At 48.0% G+C, this 15,894-nt stretch overlaps 1 protein-coding gene across 2 annotated transcripts; it reads right to left on the bottom strand.

Annotated features, from left to right (window-relative positions):
* Positions 1-898: 898 nt before the first annotated feature.
* Positions 899-14,387, bottom strand: LOC111858969 (LYR motif containing 4). 2 transcript variants are annotated; one of them, XM_023841228.2, is made up of 3 exons: positions 14,268-14,387; positions 9,780-9,900; positions 899-1,184 (listed from the first exon to the last, which is right to left on the bottom strand). In XM_023841228.2, exons 1-3 carry the CDS (start codon positions 14,351-14,353, stop codon positions 1,116-1,118), a joined length of 276 nt encoding a protein of 91 aa, XP_023696996.1. In that variant the 5' UTR covers positions 14,354-14,387; the 3' UTR covers positions 899-1,115. The 2 variants fall into 2 exon arrangements, with proteins under 2 accessions (XP_023696996.1, XP_072567459.1); XM_072711358.1 differs by lacking the exon at positions 899-1,184 and adding an exon at positions 1,192-2,990.
* Positions 14,388-15,894: the final 1,507 nt, after the last annotated feature.

The raw sequence follows: 15,894 nt of genomic DNA, 5'->3' as shown, positions 1-15,894 counted from the left end.
CCGGATAATATGGCATCCCTGGTTTACAAAAAGAATTTCAAATTTAGATTCATCTGACCACAGAACTTTTCACTTAGCCACAATCCATTTTAAATGAGCTTTGGCCCAGAGAAGACATTGGTGATTCTGGATCATGTTCAAATACGGCTTCTTCTTTGAATGATAGTTTTAAGTGGCATCTTCGGATGGCATGGCGAATTGTGTTCACTGACAATGTTTTTTTAGAAATACCCATTTAGTGATTTCCATTGCAGAATCATGCCTATTTGTGAGGCAGTGCTGCCTGAGGCCCCAATGATCACGGGCATCCACTATGGTTTTTTGGCCTTTTTTTTTCCTGAAATTGCTTCACTATTTGTCGACGAAGTATTAGGGGGATTGGTGATCCTCTGCCCATCTTTACTTCTGAGAGACACCGCAACTCTAAGATGCCCTTTTTATACCCAATCATGTTACTGACCTGTTGCCAATTGACCTAATTATTTGCAAATTGTTCCTCCGGCTGTTGGGTTTTTGTACCACTAACTTTTCCAGCCTCCTATTGCCCCCGTTCCAACTTTTTTGAGATGTGTTTGTCATGAAATTCAAAATGAGTCAATATTTTTCATGAAATATTCATGAAATGTCTCACATTTGATATGTTTTATATGTTATGTTGTGAATAAAATGAGTTTATGACTCTGTACCAACGTCCTCCCCTCCTCACATCCTGAGCTCCGAGATACACCCTCCCTCTAACACACCACGGAGCTGTGTATGCGCTACACTGGCACGCCACTTCTGTTCCGGACAGCATTGGGAATATGCCAGTTCCACGAAGTCACTGTGATTCAGTCCCATAGTCCTCATGCTTAAACAGCTTAATGCAATTTTATACATAAACCCAATCACACAAGAATGTATTCGAAGTGCATACTTTAATTTCAGCAGCTTTTCAAATTGCAAAAAAATATATAAAATATAGTAGAATACAGTAATCTTGCAGGAAAAACTCAGGCTAACAGTGAAGAATTTCAGAGTGAGACCATACAATTTTACAGCTCTCTTTTACACTGATGTACCACCCCCACCTGTGCCCTGACAGGGAAGGATGGAGGGGGGCTTAAGCTTTTGACTCAGATGGGCTCCTGCACCACCTTCTCCACAACAGACTTCTGGGTTGAGTACATCTGGCCAACAGTCACCTGAGGATGGAAGAAAAATCTGAAAAACAGCCAATGAGATGCAAACACGGGAGGGACATGGACCAATAGAACACAGAGATGGGAGAGACGCAGGCCAGAGATACAGGCTTCTGGAGGAAGACCACAGCGTGGTGCAGTATTATGGTCCATCACAGGATGGAGTGTTTGGTTGGGATTTAGACAATAGGGAGCTCCTTCATCTCACTGACATGCTTCAGCAGCTTATTATGTGGGTAATATTTACCATCTTCTAATTTGTTAAATTGTTCACCTTGCTCAGCTGTTGTGTCATTAAATGAAGCAAACTGGTTTTCCTGCATGGATATACAGACGTGGACAAATTTGTTGGGTACCCTTACAACTCATTCAACAATGCTTAATTTCTCCTGCAAAATGATTCAATTAAAAGCAATTGCGTAACACATGCCTTTAGCATGTGACAGAGTAAACAATAAAATTGTGGATAGAAATGATTTATTGTTTATTTTACAAAGATATGCTAAATACATATAAAATACAGATTTTGGTACCCCTAAAGAGACAACTTATCCTTGCATTATAGTCATGTTTCAAATAATTGTTGAACCTTAATTTATCACAGCCTTTCATCAGCCATTCAGCATATTTAAAGGGAAAGAACACACTAATGTGTTGTTTGGTGTCATTGTGTGCACCACACTGAACATGGACCACAGAAAGCAAAGGAAAGAGCTGTCGGAGGAGCTCAGAAGATTATAGATAATCATTTTAAAGGCTATAAGACCATCTGCGTCCTTGAAACAGTGGGGGGGGGGGCGTTTACTGAGTAAATTATCAGTAACTGAGGAAAGGTCTCAGTCACTGCTGTCTGGGACCCCACCTTGCTATGAAGGCTGCAATGAGTGACAGGCTCTGGCTCCACGTTGAACACCTGCTGGAGAGAGGTGATGCTGCTGCCCTGTTCCCGTGGAGACAGGACTTTCCGTTCATTTCCGTTTGTCTCCCTGGAAGGCAACTGGCAGTGTGTCCATGGTCCAGAACAGCATGGGTCCATGTGGCCACCCCCAGGGTCCGGGACACCTCCCAGCTGTCAGAGCACCACAAATCCACGCCTCTTCCCTAGCAGGTGTTCGACACGGAGCCAGTCCCTCATCGCTCTCGGCGTAACCATCCCAAGACCGCCCCCAACCCCCTAAGCCTTCACAGCATTGTTTCAAAGCCAGCGGTCACAACCAGCTCCTAGCTGACCAGAGGACATCCTACAGAACCATTACAGGACTGCACCGTGCGCATAACGAAGGAGCGCGACTCTGAAATCTAACGAAGAGGCATTTATGAGCGGGAAGCACAACGATAACACCAGAGGGATACATAAAACCAAACGCACGCTGAGTCAGCAGAGGCAGACATTAAGGCCCGTCCCAGGGTGGATGCTCTATAAATTTACACAGCAGTCGCCGCTGGTGCTGACCAATGCCCCCTGGCAGGGTCCCTGTGGACGTCCTGACGCAGCCAGGGAAATGGGGGCCACGATGGGGCTGAGAGGTGAAACGGGCAAATGCGCTCTCCCACACTCCCACACACACAAAAAGACTCCTTAGAGTTATGTACATAGGATTCATAACTACAATTTTTGTGAACTTGCTCATGCCTTAAAGCAGACATGCACACACAGGGAAGCTGACACATTTGGCTGAGGCTCAGGGAATGAGACAGACCTGAATCTCCCTGGGCGGGTCCTCCTGCGACGCCCGATTACTGACACGACAACAATGCCATCATGCTGCTTTTTATAGGGGCGGACAGAACTGCTCGCCCCTGAGTAAACTGTAGAATTAAAAAAAAATAAAAAATAAATGTCCTTGAGTTAAAACAAGATTCCTCATCCCTCAGCAGAAGAACCACCCTTGTGATTGGAGAGATGATACTGCAGAGACTCTGAACAGTAGATCTTTGGAGCACCACCACCAGCCCCCTCCCCGCCTCCTGAGTGGCCAAATTGATAAGGGTGACAGGGACCACTGGCGGCTGCTTTGAAGCCAGCAGCCACCTGTCCAAAGCGCCCTTGCATCCCCCCCACAGCCAGCCAAGAGCGACCAATGTCCCCCAGTTCCCCCTCCCCCACCACCACCTTTCTGCTGGCATGAGCAGCAGGAGCTGGAAGGGCAGCACACCAAGGAGACCGTCACGATCAGACTGCAATTCAGACAGACACCCCCTTGTGGTTGAGCCATCCAAAGACCATTGTCCACCACACAACAGCCGATGAACAACCCCAGTGCATCTACTGCCATAGTACATACTACATCGCAGGGTATAATTCAAACCCCAAAAGGCAACATTCACAGGCTAAGAATTTACAGCACACTACCAGAGTGAGGCTGGATCCATGCGGAAGACAGCCAAATGGGGGCGCCAGTCTGTTGCAGAAGAGCAGCGATTCAGGCCCCGCAGGCCTCGTGGTGAGGCGTCCACGTCCACGGACAGACCTGGTCTTGTTCTCTCTGGCAGGGCTTCAGGGCTGCCACTCCCATCACCACTGCAACCTGGCCTCTCACCTCATGGTGACATTTCACACACGTCTAGAAATGTCAGCTTAATACACAACCCACAGGCATGGGATTTTGCAAAATGCATGCAGTACCCATATACTCCTCCAGGTGGGGTTGAAAGTACACAAGTCCACTTCTGGGGGTGGGGGGGGGGGGGCGATGGGGGGCGCTGTGACGCAGTGGGATTTGCACATCAATCTTAGTCAGGTTTTCCACACAGAGGTCATCTCGGCTACAGATTAGCGTCAGTCAGACATTCAGATTCTCTGCATGCCTCTCACTACGGCCGACGCAGAGTAATCTCCCTGTCGGGGGGGGTGGGGGTGGGGATTGGACCTCCTAAGCGGCACCAGGCTGCAGAGCAGTCACCCTCACTCAGCCTAAAATACCCCCGGCACCCAGGAACAGAACTAGAATATGTGAAAGGAGTCTAAAGTGACGGCTCAAAAGCAAAAGGTTTGGTGCACTTCCTTCTAGGGGGAGAACTGGGACATGGGGGTGGAGGGGGCAGTGAGGTCCCCCTGTCCAGCAGAGAGAAGAAGAAAAGAATGTGTCAGACTGACGCAGAGTGGGAGGGGAGCCAGCAGCCAATCAGGGCTCCCGGCTCAGAGCAGGCCTGCACCACACGCCCATGTGTGTGTGTTTGGGGGGGGTAGGTGCCATTTTCTCTGACTGCTGACTGAGACTCTCCCTGCCAGCACTGTAAGAATCTGCCGTCCCTCTTGGGCTGGGGGAGCTGAGCAAGAAATGTGGGCGAACGCAGACGGGCATCTGACCTGACTCGGAGTGGGGGGGATTCCGGAGCACACTGCGGATGCGAGCGATGGCCGCGCGGCGAAACGGCTGCGTTTTTCAGCATTTCCACTAGGGGGCAACGGCAGCTCATGCACACCAAAAGGGCCATTTGTGCAAAGGGCACATAAGTTAAATGTGCTGGCGTGCAGCTCGTTCTCGCAGCAAGGGGGGGCACGAACGTCAGGAGTGGAGTCCTCCACACCCCCGCACGTGCATGCGGTGAGGCCAGAACGCAAATGCGGGACCGTCTCTCTTGTTCATCTGCAGTCAGATAAACTGGTAGGTCCAACAGGAATAAAACACCCAGCAGCACTTTGTAATGTCACACGGAGGGGGGAGGGACAAAAAAAAAAAAAAAGACATGCAGAGCACCACCTGCAGGACACACACAGCACAACATCCTAAACTTCCTCACTGCTTCCAGTGAACCCCATCCTCTGCATCACAAAAAGGCTGCTTCCCATAGGTCAGCAGGGGGCCCCATTCAACGTACATGTAAGTACACTGGCAGGCTGGAGGGAGACCAACTGCGCTGATCTGGGTGGGGGCTTCAGCGTGCCACAGGGCCTCGGCAGCTTCATACAGCTGCTCCTCAGGCACACAGAGCACGGAGCACAGCGGCAAACCCAACAGTGATGTCATATGGGGAGAGGGGGGCGTGAGTAAGCTTTTACCAGAATGCCGCAGGCAGGCGGGCAGGTGGGGGCCATTTCGGGAGCCGGTGTCTCCCCTGCCCCACCCACCCGCACGGTGCAACGATGACTCACGCCACAGGCTCATCCGGGGGTTCCCTCGCCTGTGGGATCGACAGAAAGAGACAAGTGGGGGAGCCAGGTAAGCCAGTCACCACCAAGGTGACAGAGACGTCACCCTCTATTCCTACAAACCAATGCTGCGCTGGACAGCTGCAGGTCAGCCTGAAGTCACCATGCCCGAAGCACCCAGGAAGACACAGACACACCTGCGTCGGGCACAAGGTGCCACTTACACGCACCTCAAACAGCCATAATGGCAAAGGAAACCAAGGCACACCAGATTCCAAGTCGCCCAGTTCCATACACACACTGGTGGTGCCCTCTGGTGGTCAGGACCATACTGCACATCGCTAACAGCAGTCCTTGGCCACGCCCAGCTTTGCTGGCACAGATGAGTGGGTGGGCTGCCTGGGGTCCAGCCATTAAGATTTTAATCAGTCCCAAAGAGCCTGTGGGATCCTCCTGCATGACTCCCCTGTACAAATGACACCAAGCCACCACACACATGGCTCCTCTGATCTTTCCACGCTAGCGTTTAGCGTTAACAGGGCCCCGCGGATGGGAGGTGTGCTACACCAGACCACCTGGCATGTGATTTACACCTCCTGGTCTGTAGAGACCACCACCACTCACCACATTACATTCACGACCAACACAACACATAAAGTCAGGATCAGTTTAGAGTTTTGTGGGTGCCTTGGGGGGGGTAGTGGGGTAAAGCTGGGGCATCACGTTAGAACTCTTGCAGGAACAGCACACACATGAAACGTGTTGACATATGAGCTGTGCATCAACGCGTTTTGCAAACCTCCAGCAAAAGCACTCAGAAACGACAAGACGACACGCTGTTAAACACGCCTCACCATAGAGGGTGCCAGCGTTTAGAGTGTAGATACAGTGAAAAACTGGTTGAGCGCTCAGCTGAAGGCCACTGAGGCTATGCCAGTGTGTGCTCTGGAAGCCAGACAGCCAAACAGGACGTGCCTTTCAGGGATGGGGCAAGAGAGGACCTTTAGGGAAAAGGACTATACAACAGGCTGGTTTTATGGTTTGGAACCAAAGGGGAATCCAGTTACTGGCAAAATAAAAATCACTCAGCAATATAAACAAACCCAGCAATATGGTGCGTAAGGCTCCCGTACCTGCAGGGATGTTTGCGGTAAAACAGATAACAATGCCAGTGCATTCTGGGAAAAAGGAACCATGATTAACTGAAATCTTTTCCCATTTTCAGTGTGCTGGAAGTTGAGCAGACAGGCAAATGAAGAGCAACGTCATAGGTTCAGAGAAGCGATTCTCCCACTTCAGAAAGCGTACCTCAATGTGCAGAGGAGCTCATTATCAAGTAACTTTCCTCCTAGGATGTATCCTTGGAGATCACCAGGGCGTACCTGTCCAATAAGCCACATGCATGTGGGACGTTCATAGATGGCAGTTTGCAGACTCAGATGCATACAGGGAACGACAAGAGCATTCTGCAGATGGTGGGGGGGGAAGGGGCACCATGCAGCCTGTCAACACCGCTTACAAATATAGACACAGCATCCCCCCCCTCTACCCAGACAGAGTGAAAGTTTCAGCAAATGTGTAGATGGGATTTTGCTGGATGGATCACAGCAGGAATGTGAGAAAGCAGAAGGGAACAGACCCTGATGGGGGAGCTAGTGTCTGAAAACAGGTCCAGGCAATGTCACGTCTGACAGATGACCCTGCAGACGCAAGGCGTGCTCACCCTGGCGGGATACAGAGCATGCGCCTCCCACGGCACCACGGGAAACGGCGCGAGGCGTGACTCTGAGCTTCCTGTCACACAGGGGGAGCACAGAAAGGGGCGGAGCATCGGTCACCAGACCATTCCAAATGAGAGGAGAAAAACTAAGTCCGCAGATCAGGCAAGCGATCTATCCCCCCAACCACAGACATGTCCAGGAAAACTTGATGGTTTGGAGGATGCAACTAATTATATCTCCACATACAAAGGGTTTGAATATAAAGTACTGTAGTTAATGGATTTGTATGCACAACCACCCTGTGGCCAACCCCCCTCACCCCCACTTATCTGTGATACTGCGCTGCCAGGCACACAGCCCCATCCCCAAGTTACACCCATCCAGTGACCCCACCGAGCCTCTATATGACCAGTCTCCAAATAAAAATCACATATAAAACATGTAACCTTACACTGTACAAGTACACAGCACATGAAACATATATTTTATTATCTTTTCCATGCTGTAACCTGCACCACATCTGCCTATACATTCCTCTCGCGACTAGCAGGGGGCAGCGTCACAGCACAGTCGTGTCTCAGTTACAGGATCAAAGAGGCGTTGGAAGAGGGGGGATTCACGGCTGCCTCCACCAAGCAGGATTAGCCGTAATCCCCGCACCGCCTGCCTGACTCCTCCGGCGTCGATGCCAAACGGGGTCTGTCACAGTGTCACTTGCGTGCCGGGCTGCCGGCGGGGCTAATGTGGACACGGTGTCCCCAATGGGGGAGGTTCACGCGCCTCAGAGGCGGGAGGCTTCTGTCACGCCTAACACTGTGGCGAGCAGCAGCGCGCGAGGATCACGCATCCAGTCGGCAGCGAGGAGGGAGACTAGCAGATTTAAAGAAGGAATGCAACCCAGTACCCCCTCGAATATAAAGAGCCACGTTCCCCTGTTCTGCTCAAGGCCTGTGGCTGGGGGTGGGGACTATTCTCACCTCACATATTAAACAGTTTTTTTAAAAAAAGGCAAAACTGAATAATGGAAAAAACTAAATAAAACAGGAGGTGTCCAGTGATTACATGTAAGGGGGTCTGGGGGAGATTGAGTCTGGGTGTGTTCAGTTATAATTAGGGGGAAGGGGCTGGTGAAGACGGAGGACAGCACACAGGGTCACTGACAGTAACCGGGAGCGCCAATGCTGCCGGAGTCCCAGGAGCCGGACAGAGAGGCCTGTGGGAGTCCCCGCCACAGCGTCTTCACAGAGTGGGCCCTCCAACCCGGGAGCGGGATGAACTCCAACAGGACAGGTGGGAGGGAGTGACTCACGCTGGCCACCCTGCCTGTGGCCCACCTGTATGCACCGGCAGATCTCGGGGGGGGGGGGGGTACTCAGAGCCCCAGGACCACCCTCCCCCCACCCCCACCCCCACACACACACAAACACAAACGCACACGGTCCCTTGCCATGATACCCTCGGCTGGATCACAAAGACAGCCATATACACAGTACAGTGCAGAGTACCACCACATCTGCCCCCAGAGCCACAGCCCTAAAGTATACCTAGAGATCTAAACCAGACCGGGGGGGGGGCATGGCATCTGGCGGCGCCTTGGGGGGTCCGAGGCTTCACTGGGGGCCATTTCCCCAGTGCCTTCATCATTAAGATGGGTTCCCAGCAGTGCCCCCCCACCCGATCAATACAGAGATTAGTCCACTACAGGCTGACAGATGTTCGTCTGTACACTGTGGGGGGGGATAATCCTGGGGGCTTCTAAAAATACCCCTGCGCTGACTGTCAGATGAATGACATGTGGCATGGTTGAATTAAGTAGCTGCGCTTGTTCCCCAGGTTACCTGCAGAAATCTGTCAGGTTATATGTAAACGGACATCCTGACACACAGCTTTAAATGTGACTAACTGTCCGAGAGGGGGCAACAAGCTGTGAGTTCAGTGGCCCCCAAAATCCCCCCAAAATCTCAGACCAGAGGCCGGCCTACACAGCAGCCCAACTCACATACGTCACACTTAGCTTTAACCCTGGGGGCACACGATCCATTCAAACAGGGGAGCTTTCTCTCCACAGATTTTACGAGCTTCACTGCTCTGGGAATTCGGTTTCATGTTCAGCCCAGAAGGAAATATGCGGTGTTGCGCCTGTCAGACACGGGACTTTGAGCCAGCAGACACCAGAACAGGGATACGCACTGACACCACTACAAAATCTCATTTAACGTGTAAATCTGGAGAGGCATGGAAAACAAAGCAGAATTTTTTGAGGCCGTAATAAACTAGCTGGCTCGTAATAAAGGTTTTTTGGCTCAGAAGAGAATGTATAAGCATGTGTTAAAGCAGCATTTCAAGTATCATTTATTTATCATTCGTTCAGGTGAATTGGAATTCTTCAGCTTTCACAAAGTCTATCGTGCTCTCTATCAAGACATAAAAACAAACAAACAAACAGTTGAGAGTGAAGCCTGGGGTTGGAGAAATGGGCATTAACCCAAATTAAGGGCCTTGGTGAAGGGCCCAACAGACATGTGACTATTTTGAAAGGTCCAGGACGTGAACCGACACCCTTCCAAACACAGGCACACTGCCTAACCCACCAAGCCACACACCATAACCGTTGCTGTCCTGCACCTGATGTGTTGCGCCTAGAAACAATGATCCAAGAGCAGTATCACCTCTGATGGCCCATGAGCCGGGCCTATACTCAGAATGGCCAGCTGTTTCCATGCCTAGCAAGGGAGAAGGGAGCTGGGATGCGGCCGGAAGGGGGGGGGGGGGGGGGCAGCGTACCTGCCGCTTGATGAGCGCCAGGCTCTCTCGGGCCTGGCCCAGGAGCATGTCCAGGGTCCTAGGGTTATCCACATGCTGGTTCTCCCTGAAGCCATGCTTCACTCTGCGCAGTGCGTATGTCCTGAAAGGGAGAGCAATGAAAAAGAAGAAAAGAGGAGCCCCTTCCCTCCGCGGCGGACAAGGCGGGATGGCAGAATGCTCCTGATGCGCCAAACAGATGGCCGAATTCGGGAGATTTACGCACCGTTCGGATCGGATTGGTCGAATGGAAGCAGCTCAGCCGGGGGAACAGATGGAGAACAAAAGGGGTTTTAAACGCATAAATCTGAACGGTTTGATTTGGTGGGGGTGGCTTCTGAAAGTAGCCTTACGGACACACGCTCTCTTGCCTCCAGCTCACTGCAAGGCACATAACAACTGGGCAAGGGGTTGGCCATCGCCACACACCCCTGTCAGTACACAGCGCGGTCTGAGTGAGCACTGGCACATCGCCGCCCCCAGTGCCTAGATCACACTTTCCCCACCACCCACATTCATTTTTGGCCCTGCGTCACACAGCGAGAGAGGCGTTAGAAGCACAGATGTCCAGAGCGCCCCCCACAGGCCGGCACAGGCTTTGAAGTGATGCTCACAGCGCCAGCATCCATTTAAAGTCATAATGGCTGTGAGCTGGAGTCTGTGACGTAGGGCCCAGCAGGTGGCGCTGCTGAGTTCCTGGCCCCTGTGACTCACGGCCCCTAAGGGCGGTGACATTTGCAGCCCAGCGTCTTCCAAAGAGACTCCATGGATAATTGATGCTCTTTAAACCCACAGGGTGCAAAAGGACCCCCTCTCGTTACCACCACTGGCACAGCCAGTTGCTGGCTGCTCTTTCATCTGAGCCGGCGACTCTGTGGGACTAACAGGCAGGCAGCAGAGCAGCAGCGACCGGAACGGCACTGTGCCATGAAAGACAACCCTCAGCCAGCTCATACCAGAAAACCGCGGCACAGGTACACGACGGTCTGAAACCACCAATCAGAGCGTCTGAAACCAGCCAGCGGAGGTCAGGAGTGTCACACACCTGGAATCTGCTTCCCTACATCAGAATGACTTACCAACTGCTATTAAATTTATAAAGAAGCAGTCAGGCTTTTATTAATTGGTCACCCATTTTGCTCACATTGAGAGGCTTAATCCAATAAGACTGTTACCCCTAATATTACCGTATTGGCCCGAATATAAGACGCAGTTTTTGTTCTAAAAATACCCTCTTAAAAAGGGGGGGGGGGTCGTCTTATATTCACGGCCGTCTTATTTGTGTTTTGACTTAGCCTAAATGAATCGGCCACCGTCCCTCACAACAATGCCACAACACTTAAATAATGCTTGTTCTCACGAGCTATATTTATTTTTTAGAATGCTATTCATGTCACCAGGCAACAGAGTTTTCAGGAAATAAAGAGTGAAGTGTCTTATTTAATAGCACTGCGCTAACACAGGCCCAATCCCAAACTATACCCTCGACACTCCGCCTTCATTTCGAGTCACACTCCCGCCGAGTCACCCTCACAACACGCCCTATACACTTAAACTGAAGGAAATTGTCACAAGAAAGATTTGAGACAGACTTGCCCTCGCAGCGCCTTTTTACAGTCTTCATTACCGGAAAGAGCAAATGCATTACGTAGTGATTTGACGAAATGGATCCATCAAGAAGCTGTATTGTATTTTCTTTAATGACATATCAGTTATTTTAAAAAAGCACAGTTTATCTAATGCGAGAAGACGACGGCTACGTCGTCTTATTGCACTGAGCAATTTTAAGTATGTACATGTGTCATATTGACGATTGTACAATTTCTACCATAGCTAACTTAGTTTACACGCATAAAACATTACTTCTGTACCAAATACCAGATCCAGATATGTAGAGGAAAAAACAGGCAAATATGAAACATAAATTGTTATTGCTGGTGTGATGTTGATCGAGTTTGCGTACAAATGTTTCTTCGCGTGGTTTCTAGTTTGAAAAGTACACAAAATCTCTCGTAATCGGATCACGATAAAATCTACCTGTACTGACCAGTTATAAATAACTGCTTTCCTAATTTTTTTTCTGCAGCGATGAATTATAACATGTAACATAGACTTTCTATGTGTATTTCACTGTGCTGTTAGAATCCAATTATTAAATTATCGCGCTGTTCTGTTTCCTGTGCGCTAGGAATTATGGGATATGGAAGTGGTAGTGAAAATGTGAAATCGCGCGAGCCACCATCGTTGCCGACTCGCTAAAGGAGGGCATAATCGACCACTCCCCCTTAGCCCTTGCTGCTTTGAGACACACTTCAACATGGCGACGGGTCTCGGGAACGCGCAAACAAAGGCGGAGTGGTGAGGCGGAGTGTGTAGGGACCGGTTTGGGATTGGGCCACAGACTCATGCACCAGGCTCATCACACTTTCTGTGTATTCTTTCAGTTTCAGGCTGGGTGAATTTTATAATTTTTCACTTTTCTGTAAAATTATTCCATACGTTATAGATAGTTATGCATTGACATATTGAACTTTATGAAATGTTTTTTTTTGTTCTAACAAATTGTAAACAGCGTTATCAAATAAACAAGTTTTCTATACAAGACAAAATCTGGTCTTCAAAAAACTTTTTCCCAAAAATGAACTTGGAAATTGGGGGGGGGGTCGTCTTATATTCAGGTCGTCTTATATTCGGGCCAATACGGTACATGGAAGGCCATGTGTGCTCCGTTCAACCCCCTACTACATGCTACAGTCTGGTCAGACACCCATTCAGCACTGAGCATCTATCAGTTCATTGCTAGAAGGTATACAATTTCGCAGCACATCTATGTGTAATAACTGAAAAACGATTTTGTATATTTTCAATTTAGCTTGTACTTCTAACAGGGCCTTTATGCATTTGTGTTATTTATTGTAGTTTATTAATTTGAATATATATACAAAGTACAAGACAAGAGATTTTAAATTTGGCCTTGCCTGAACATCAGTACCTCATAACCTTGGTCCAGAAGCCAACTAGTTTGTTATTTCACATGGAATTTCACTCGGAATGTCACATGGAGTGTCACATGCAAAGGGAAAAGATATGCCTTGATGAATATTTCATCTGAGGACATTTTAGCCAACCATGGACAGCGTGCATGTGTGTGCGCGCACGTTTGTTGAGAGACACAGAGAAGAACCTTCTCATCACTCTCAGATCTGGACTTGTGAAGATGTCTGAGCTTGTGCTCAGCTGATGCAAGGCCTTCCACCGTGATCAAACCAACAAACTCATACTCCAACTGCCAAAAAAAAATGTAAAGAGAAAATAAGACAAGAAGGTGTAGATGAAGGGTTGCCCGGAAATTATGTTCCGTGGACAATGTCTGAGTGGCAGGGTTATTGCAGGTAACTCTGGACCCATCTGTGAATAAGCGAGGGCAGCTTCTTCACATAACCTGTACAGGTTGGGTTTGGATTCTTAGTACCCTGATTGTTGAGAGCGATGTCCATTTTATAGCTTAAATTCTGAATTGCTAGAACTTGCCCTTCTAGCATAACATAGCAGCATGAGAGGTAGAAGCAATAAAAGGCATTTCGCTCTATTCAGGGAGCATGCGCACAAAAAAAAAGAAAAAAAAAAAGTGTCACCCCCGCCACTACCTTCCTGAAGGCCCTGGCCATGAACTTGAACCACCCTCCCCAACCGGTATCATCTGAATGTGTAGCCAGTAATTCAAAGTGTCAGCTGACTCAGCGATTCAAACATAAAATGATTATAATTTAACGAATTTAAGGAAGCATATATGATTGCCTATGAACAACTGACTAACAAGTGACTATTGAATAACCTTTAGGTTGGCAGGAGAGTAGAATCAAGCATATGAGACATGAAGAAATCCCCTGAAAAAATTCCCCAATAAATCCCGTTATTTATTACCATTTCAACTGTATCGGCAAGTCAAACGTAAATCCGTATTTAAACAATTACAGTAGCTATATACTAAGCTCATGAAAGCGCAATTTATATCGCATTTGATAAGATTAGTTTCCAACCCGGTCAGCTCTCTAATCACTGCCTCACCAGTTTGAGTAACCAGTTTAAGTAATCAATCATCCAAATTCAACTGGAGCCGAACTCACAAATAAAGTGTCCATTATTCTAAAATAGTATTAAACACATACTGCACTTACCTTAACATTATGATTCATTACTGACAAAGTAGAATGAAGGTTATTTATAACAATCAGTTTAATCACGATTTTAGCATGCCATATAGTTTGTTTAATTAAATTAGAGGACAAAAAAAGATTTACATGTAATTCCATTCTATACGTGCAGGAGTAAAACCAAAACATGACGGGAGCCCAATGCTGTGGACCAACACTATAAAGTGCATGTAGCTAACAAGCTAGCTAGCGTGTCAACCGCGGAAACTGCCGTCAGAAATCTGCAAGGCGACCATAAAATGAGAGAATTAGTTACCTAAAATTATACGAGGGAAACTTCTTGCTCTCCTTCATAAGCATCCTATAAAGAGAAATCACATGCGAACGACTACAAGACGCCATGTTTCTTAAAGAGACACAGCTTTCATTTTCAGAACCCCTTCAACTGAGTAGAGTTTATATTTGCCTGTGCTAAATTGTAAAGGTATCTCTTTGAAATAATTTATTTTGCTGGACATACTCTTTATATAGAACTGTACATGATTACAATAATTAATCATATTTGTTTTGTTAATTATATTAGCTTAACAACTTCTCATTACTACGAAGCTGTTAAGGCATATACAAAGACAGCATTATTGTTACTCATTCACCGGCGCCGTGAGCAAGTTGTGTTTGTTATCGTTACACGCGAGTGTCATTTGGGCCGTCGTGAACACTGTCTCACATAGCATATATATTACACATGGCCTGTCTGCACGCAGCAATTTAATTTAGTAGTCACTTTTTGGAAATCAGAATAATTGCCAGTTATAACGGGTCGAATAATAATAATAATAATAATAATAATAATAATAATAATAATAAATATTACGCAAGTTCAAGGTCAGTTTCTCCAATATTCTGCCACGTTTAACACATGTAATATAGTAATCAAGTAGTCTGCTTACAGTGTTCATTTAGGGCCTTTTAAACATGACAACATATGGAAAGAATTAAAACTGCTAGCTATCTGAGGCTAATGCTGCATGCACAGAAACCATGACGGGTTTCTCTTAATGACAAATATAGACTCATCAAAGATTATGTTACACCTCCAAAAATGAGCCACGAGATGCAGCAGCGGAACTACAATAAGACAATAAGCACTTTGATACAATGCAATGCGGTAAAAATCCCCTGTATAAACTGATGGCAGGGTCAGCTCTTCTAGCCCTGCCCCCAAGTGCCTTTTCCCTAGTATGGTCAGCAGCTCCCACTGGCCACCCCATTCCCCTCGTATTTTGTCTCCCTGGGCTGCTGTGTGGCTTAATGCACAGCGTGGAGGCTGGCAGCTCTTCAGTTGAGGGGTTGAGGCCAGCCTGAACTGTTTTGCAATTTTATTTCAGTTTGTTCCTGGTTTGATGTTTCTCTGTCTTTGATTTTGTTCTTGTTTGGTTTGTCGCACTTCCTATAAAAGCTCGGTGTAGTTTATGCCACAAAAGCAGTAAATGTAGCTTTTTGTTAACTTCTGTTTTTAAGAAAAAAATATATTGTTATATTTGAATGTCACGGTCGGGCAGAAGGTGATCCGGGAAGCAGGGATACGGAGCCAGGAAGTAGGGCAAACGGGGTTTATTAAGGGAGAATCAACAGGACCGTGAAGAACGACGAGTAACATTAATGACAAGTCTGGGGAAGACTGACTCAGACGAGGACTAAATACAACAGACAAGCTACGGGTAACGAGCCACAGGTGAGAACAATCAGGGAGAAACAGGAGGTAATGAGGTAGGCGTGGCACACATTAGGAGCGGACGGAGCGGGGCGTGACATAACCCCCCCCCAAAGGCGCGCACAAGAGAGGAGGCGACAGACGAGACGAGACCGGGGAACAGGACCTGGAAGACAAAAACCAAAACCCATCAACAAAGGACCGGGAACAGGACAGAGACACAGAACAG

The sequence above is a fragment of the Paramormyrops kingsleyae genome, chromosome 4 (genome assembly GCF_048594095.1).
Source record: "Paramormyrops kingsleyae isolate MSU_618 chromosome 4, PKINGS_0.4, whole genome shotgun sequence".
Taxonomy (NCBI): Eukaryota; Metazoa; Chordata; class Actinopteri; order Osteoglossiformes; family Mormyridae; genus Paramormyrops; species Paramormyrops kingsleyae.
Note: the sequence above shows the minus strand (reverse complement) of the source record. Positions and strands in the feature narration are given on the sequence as shown.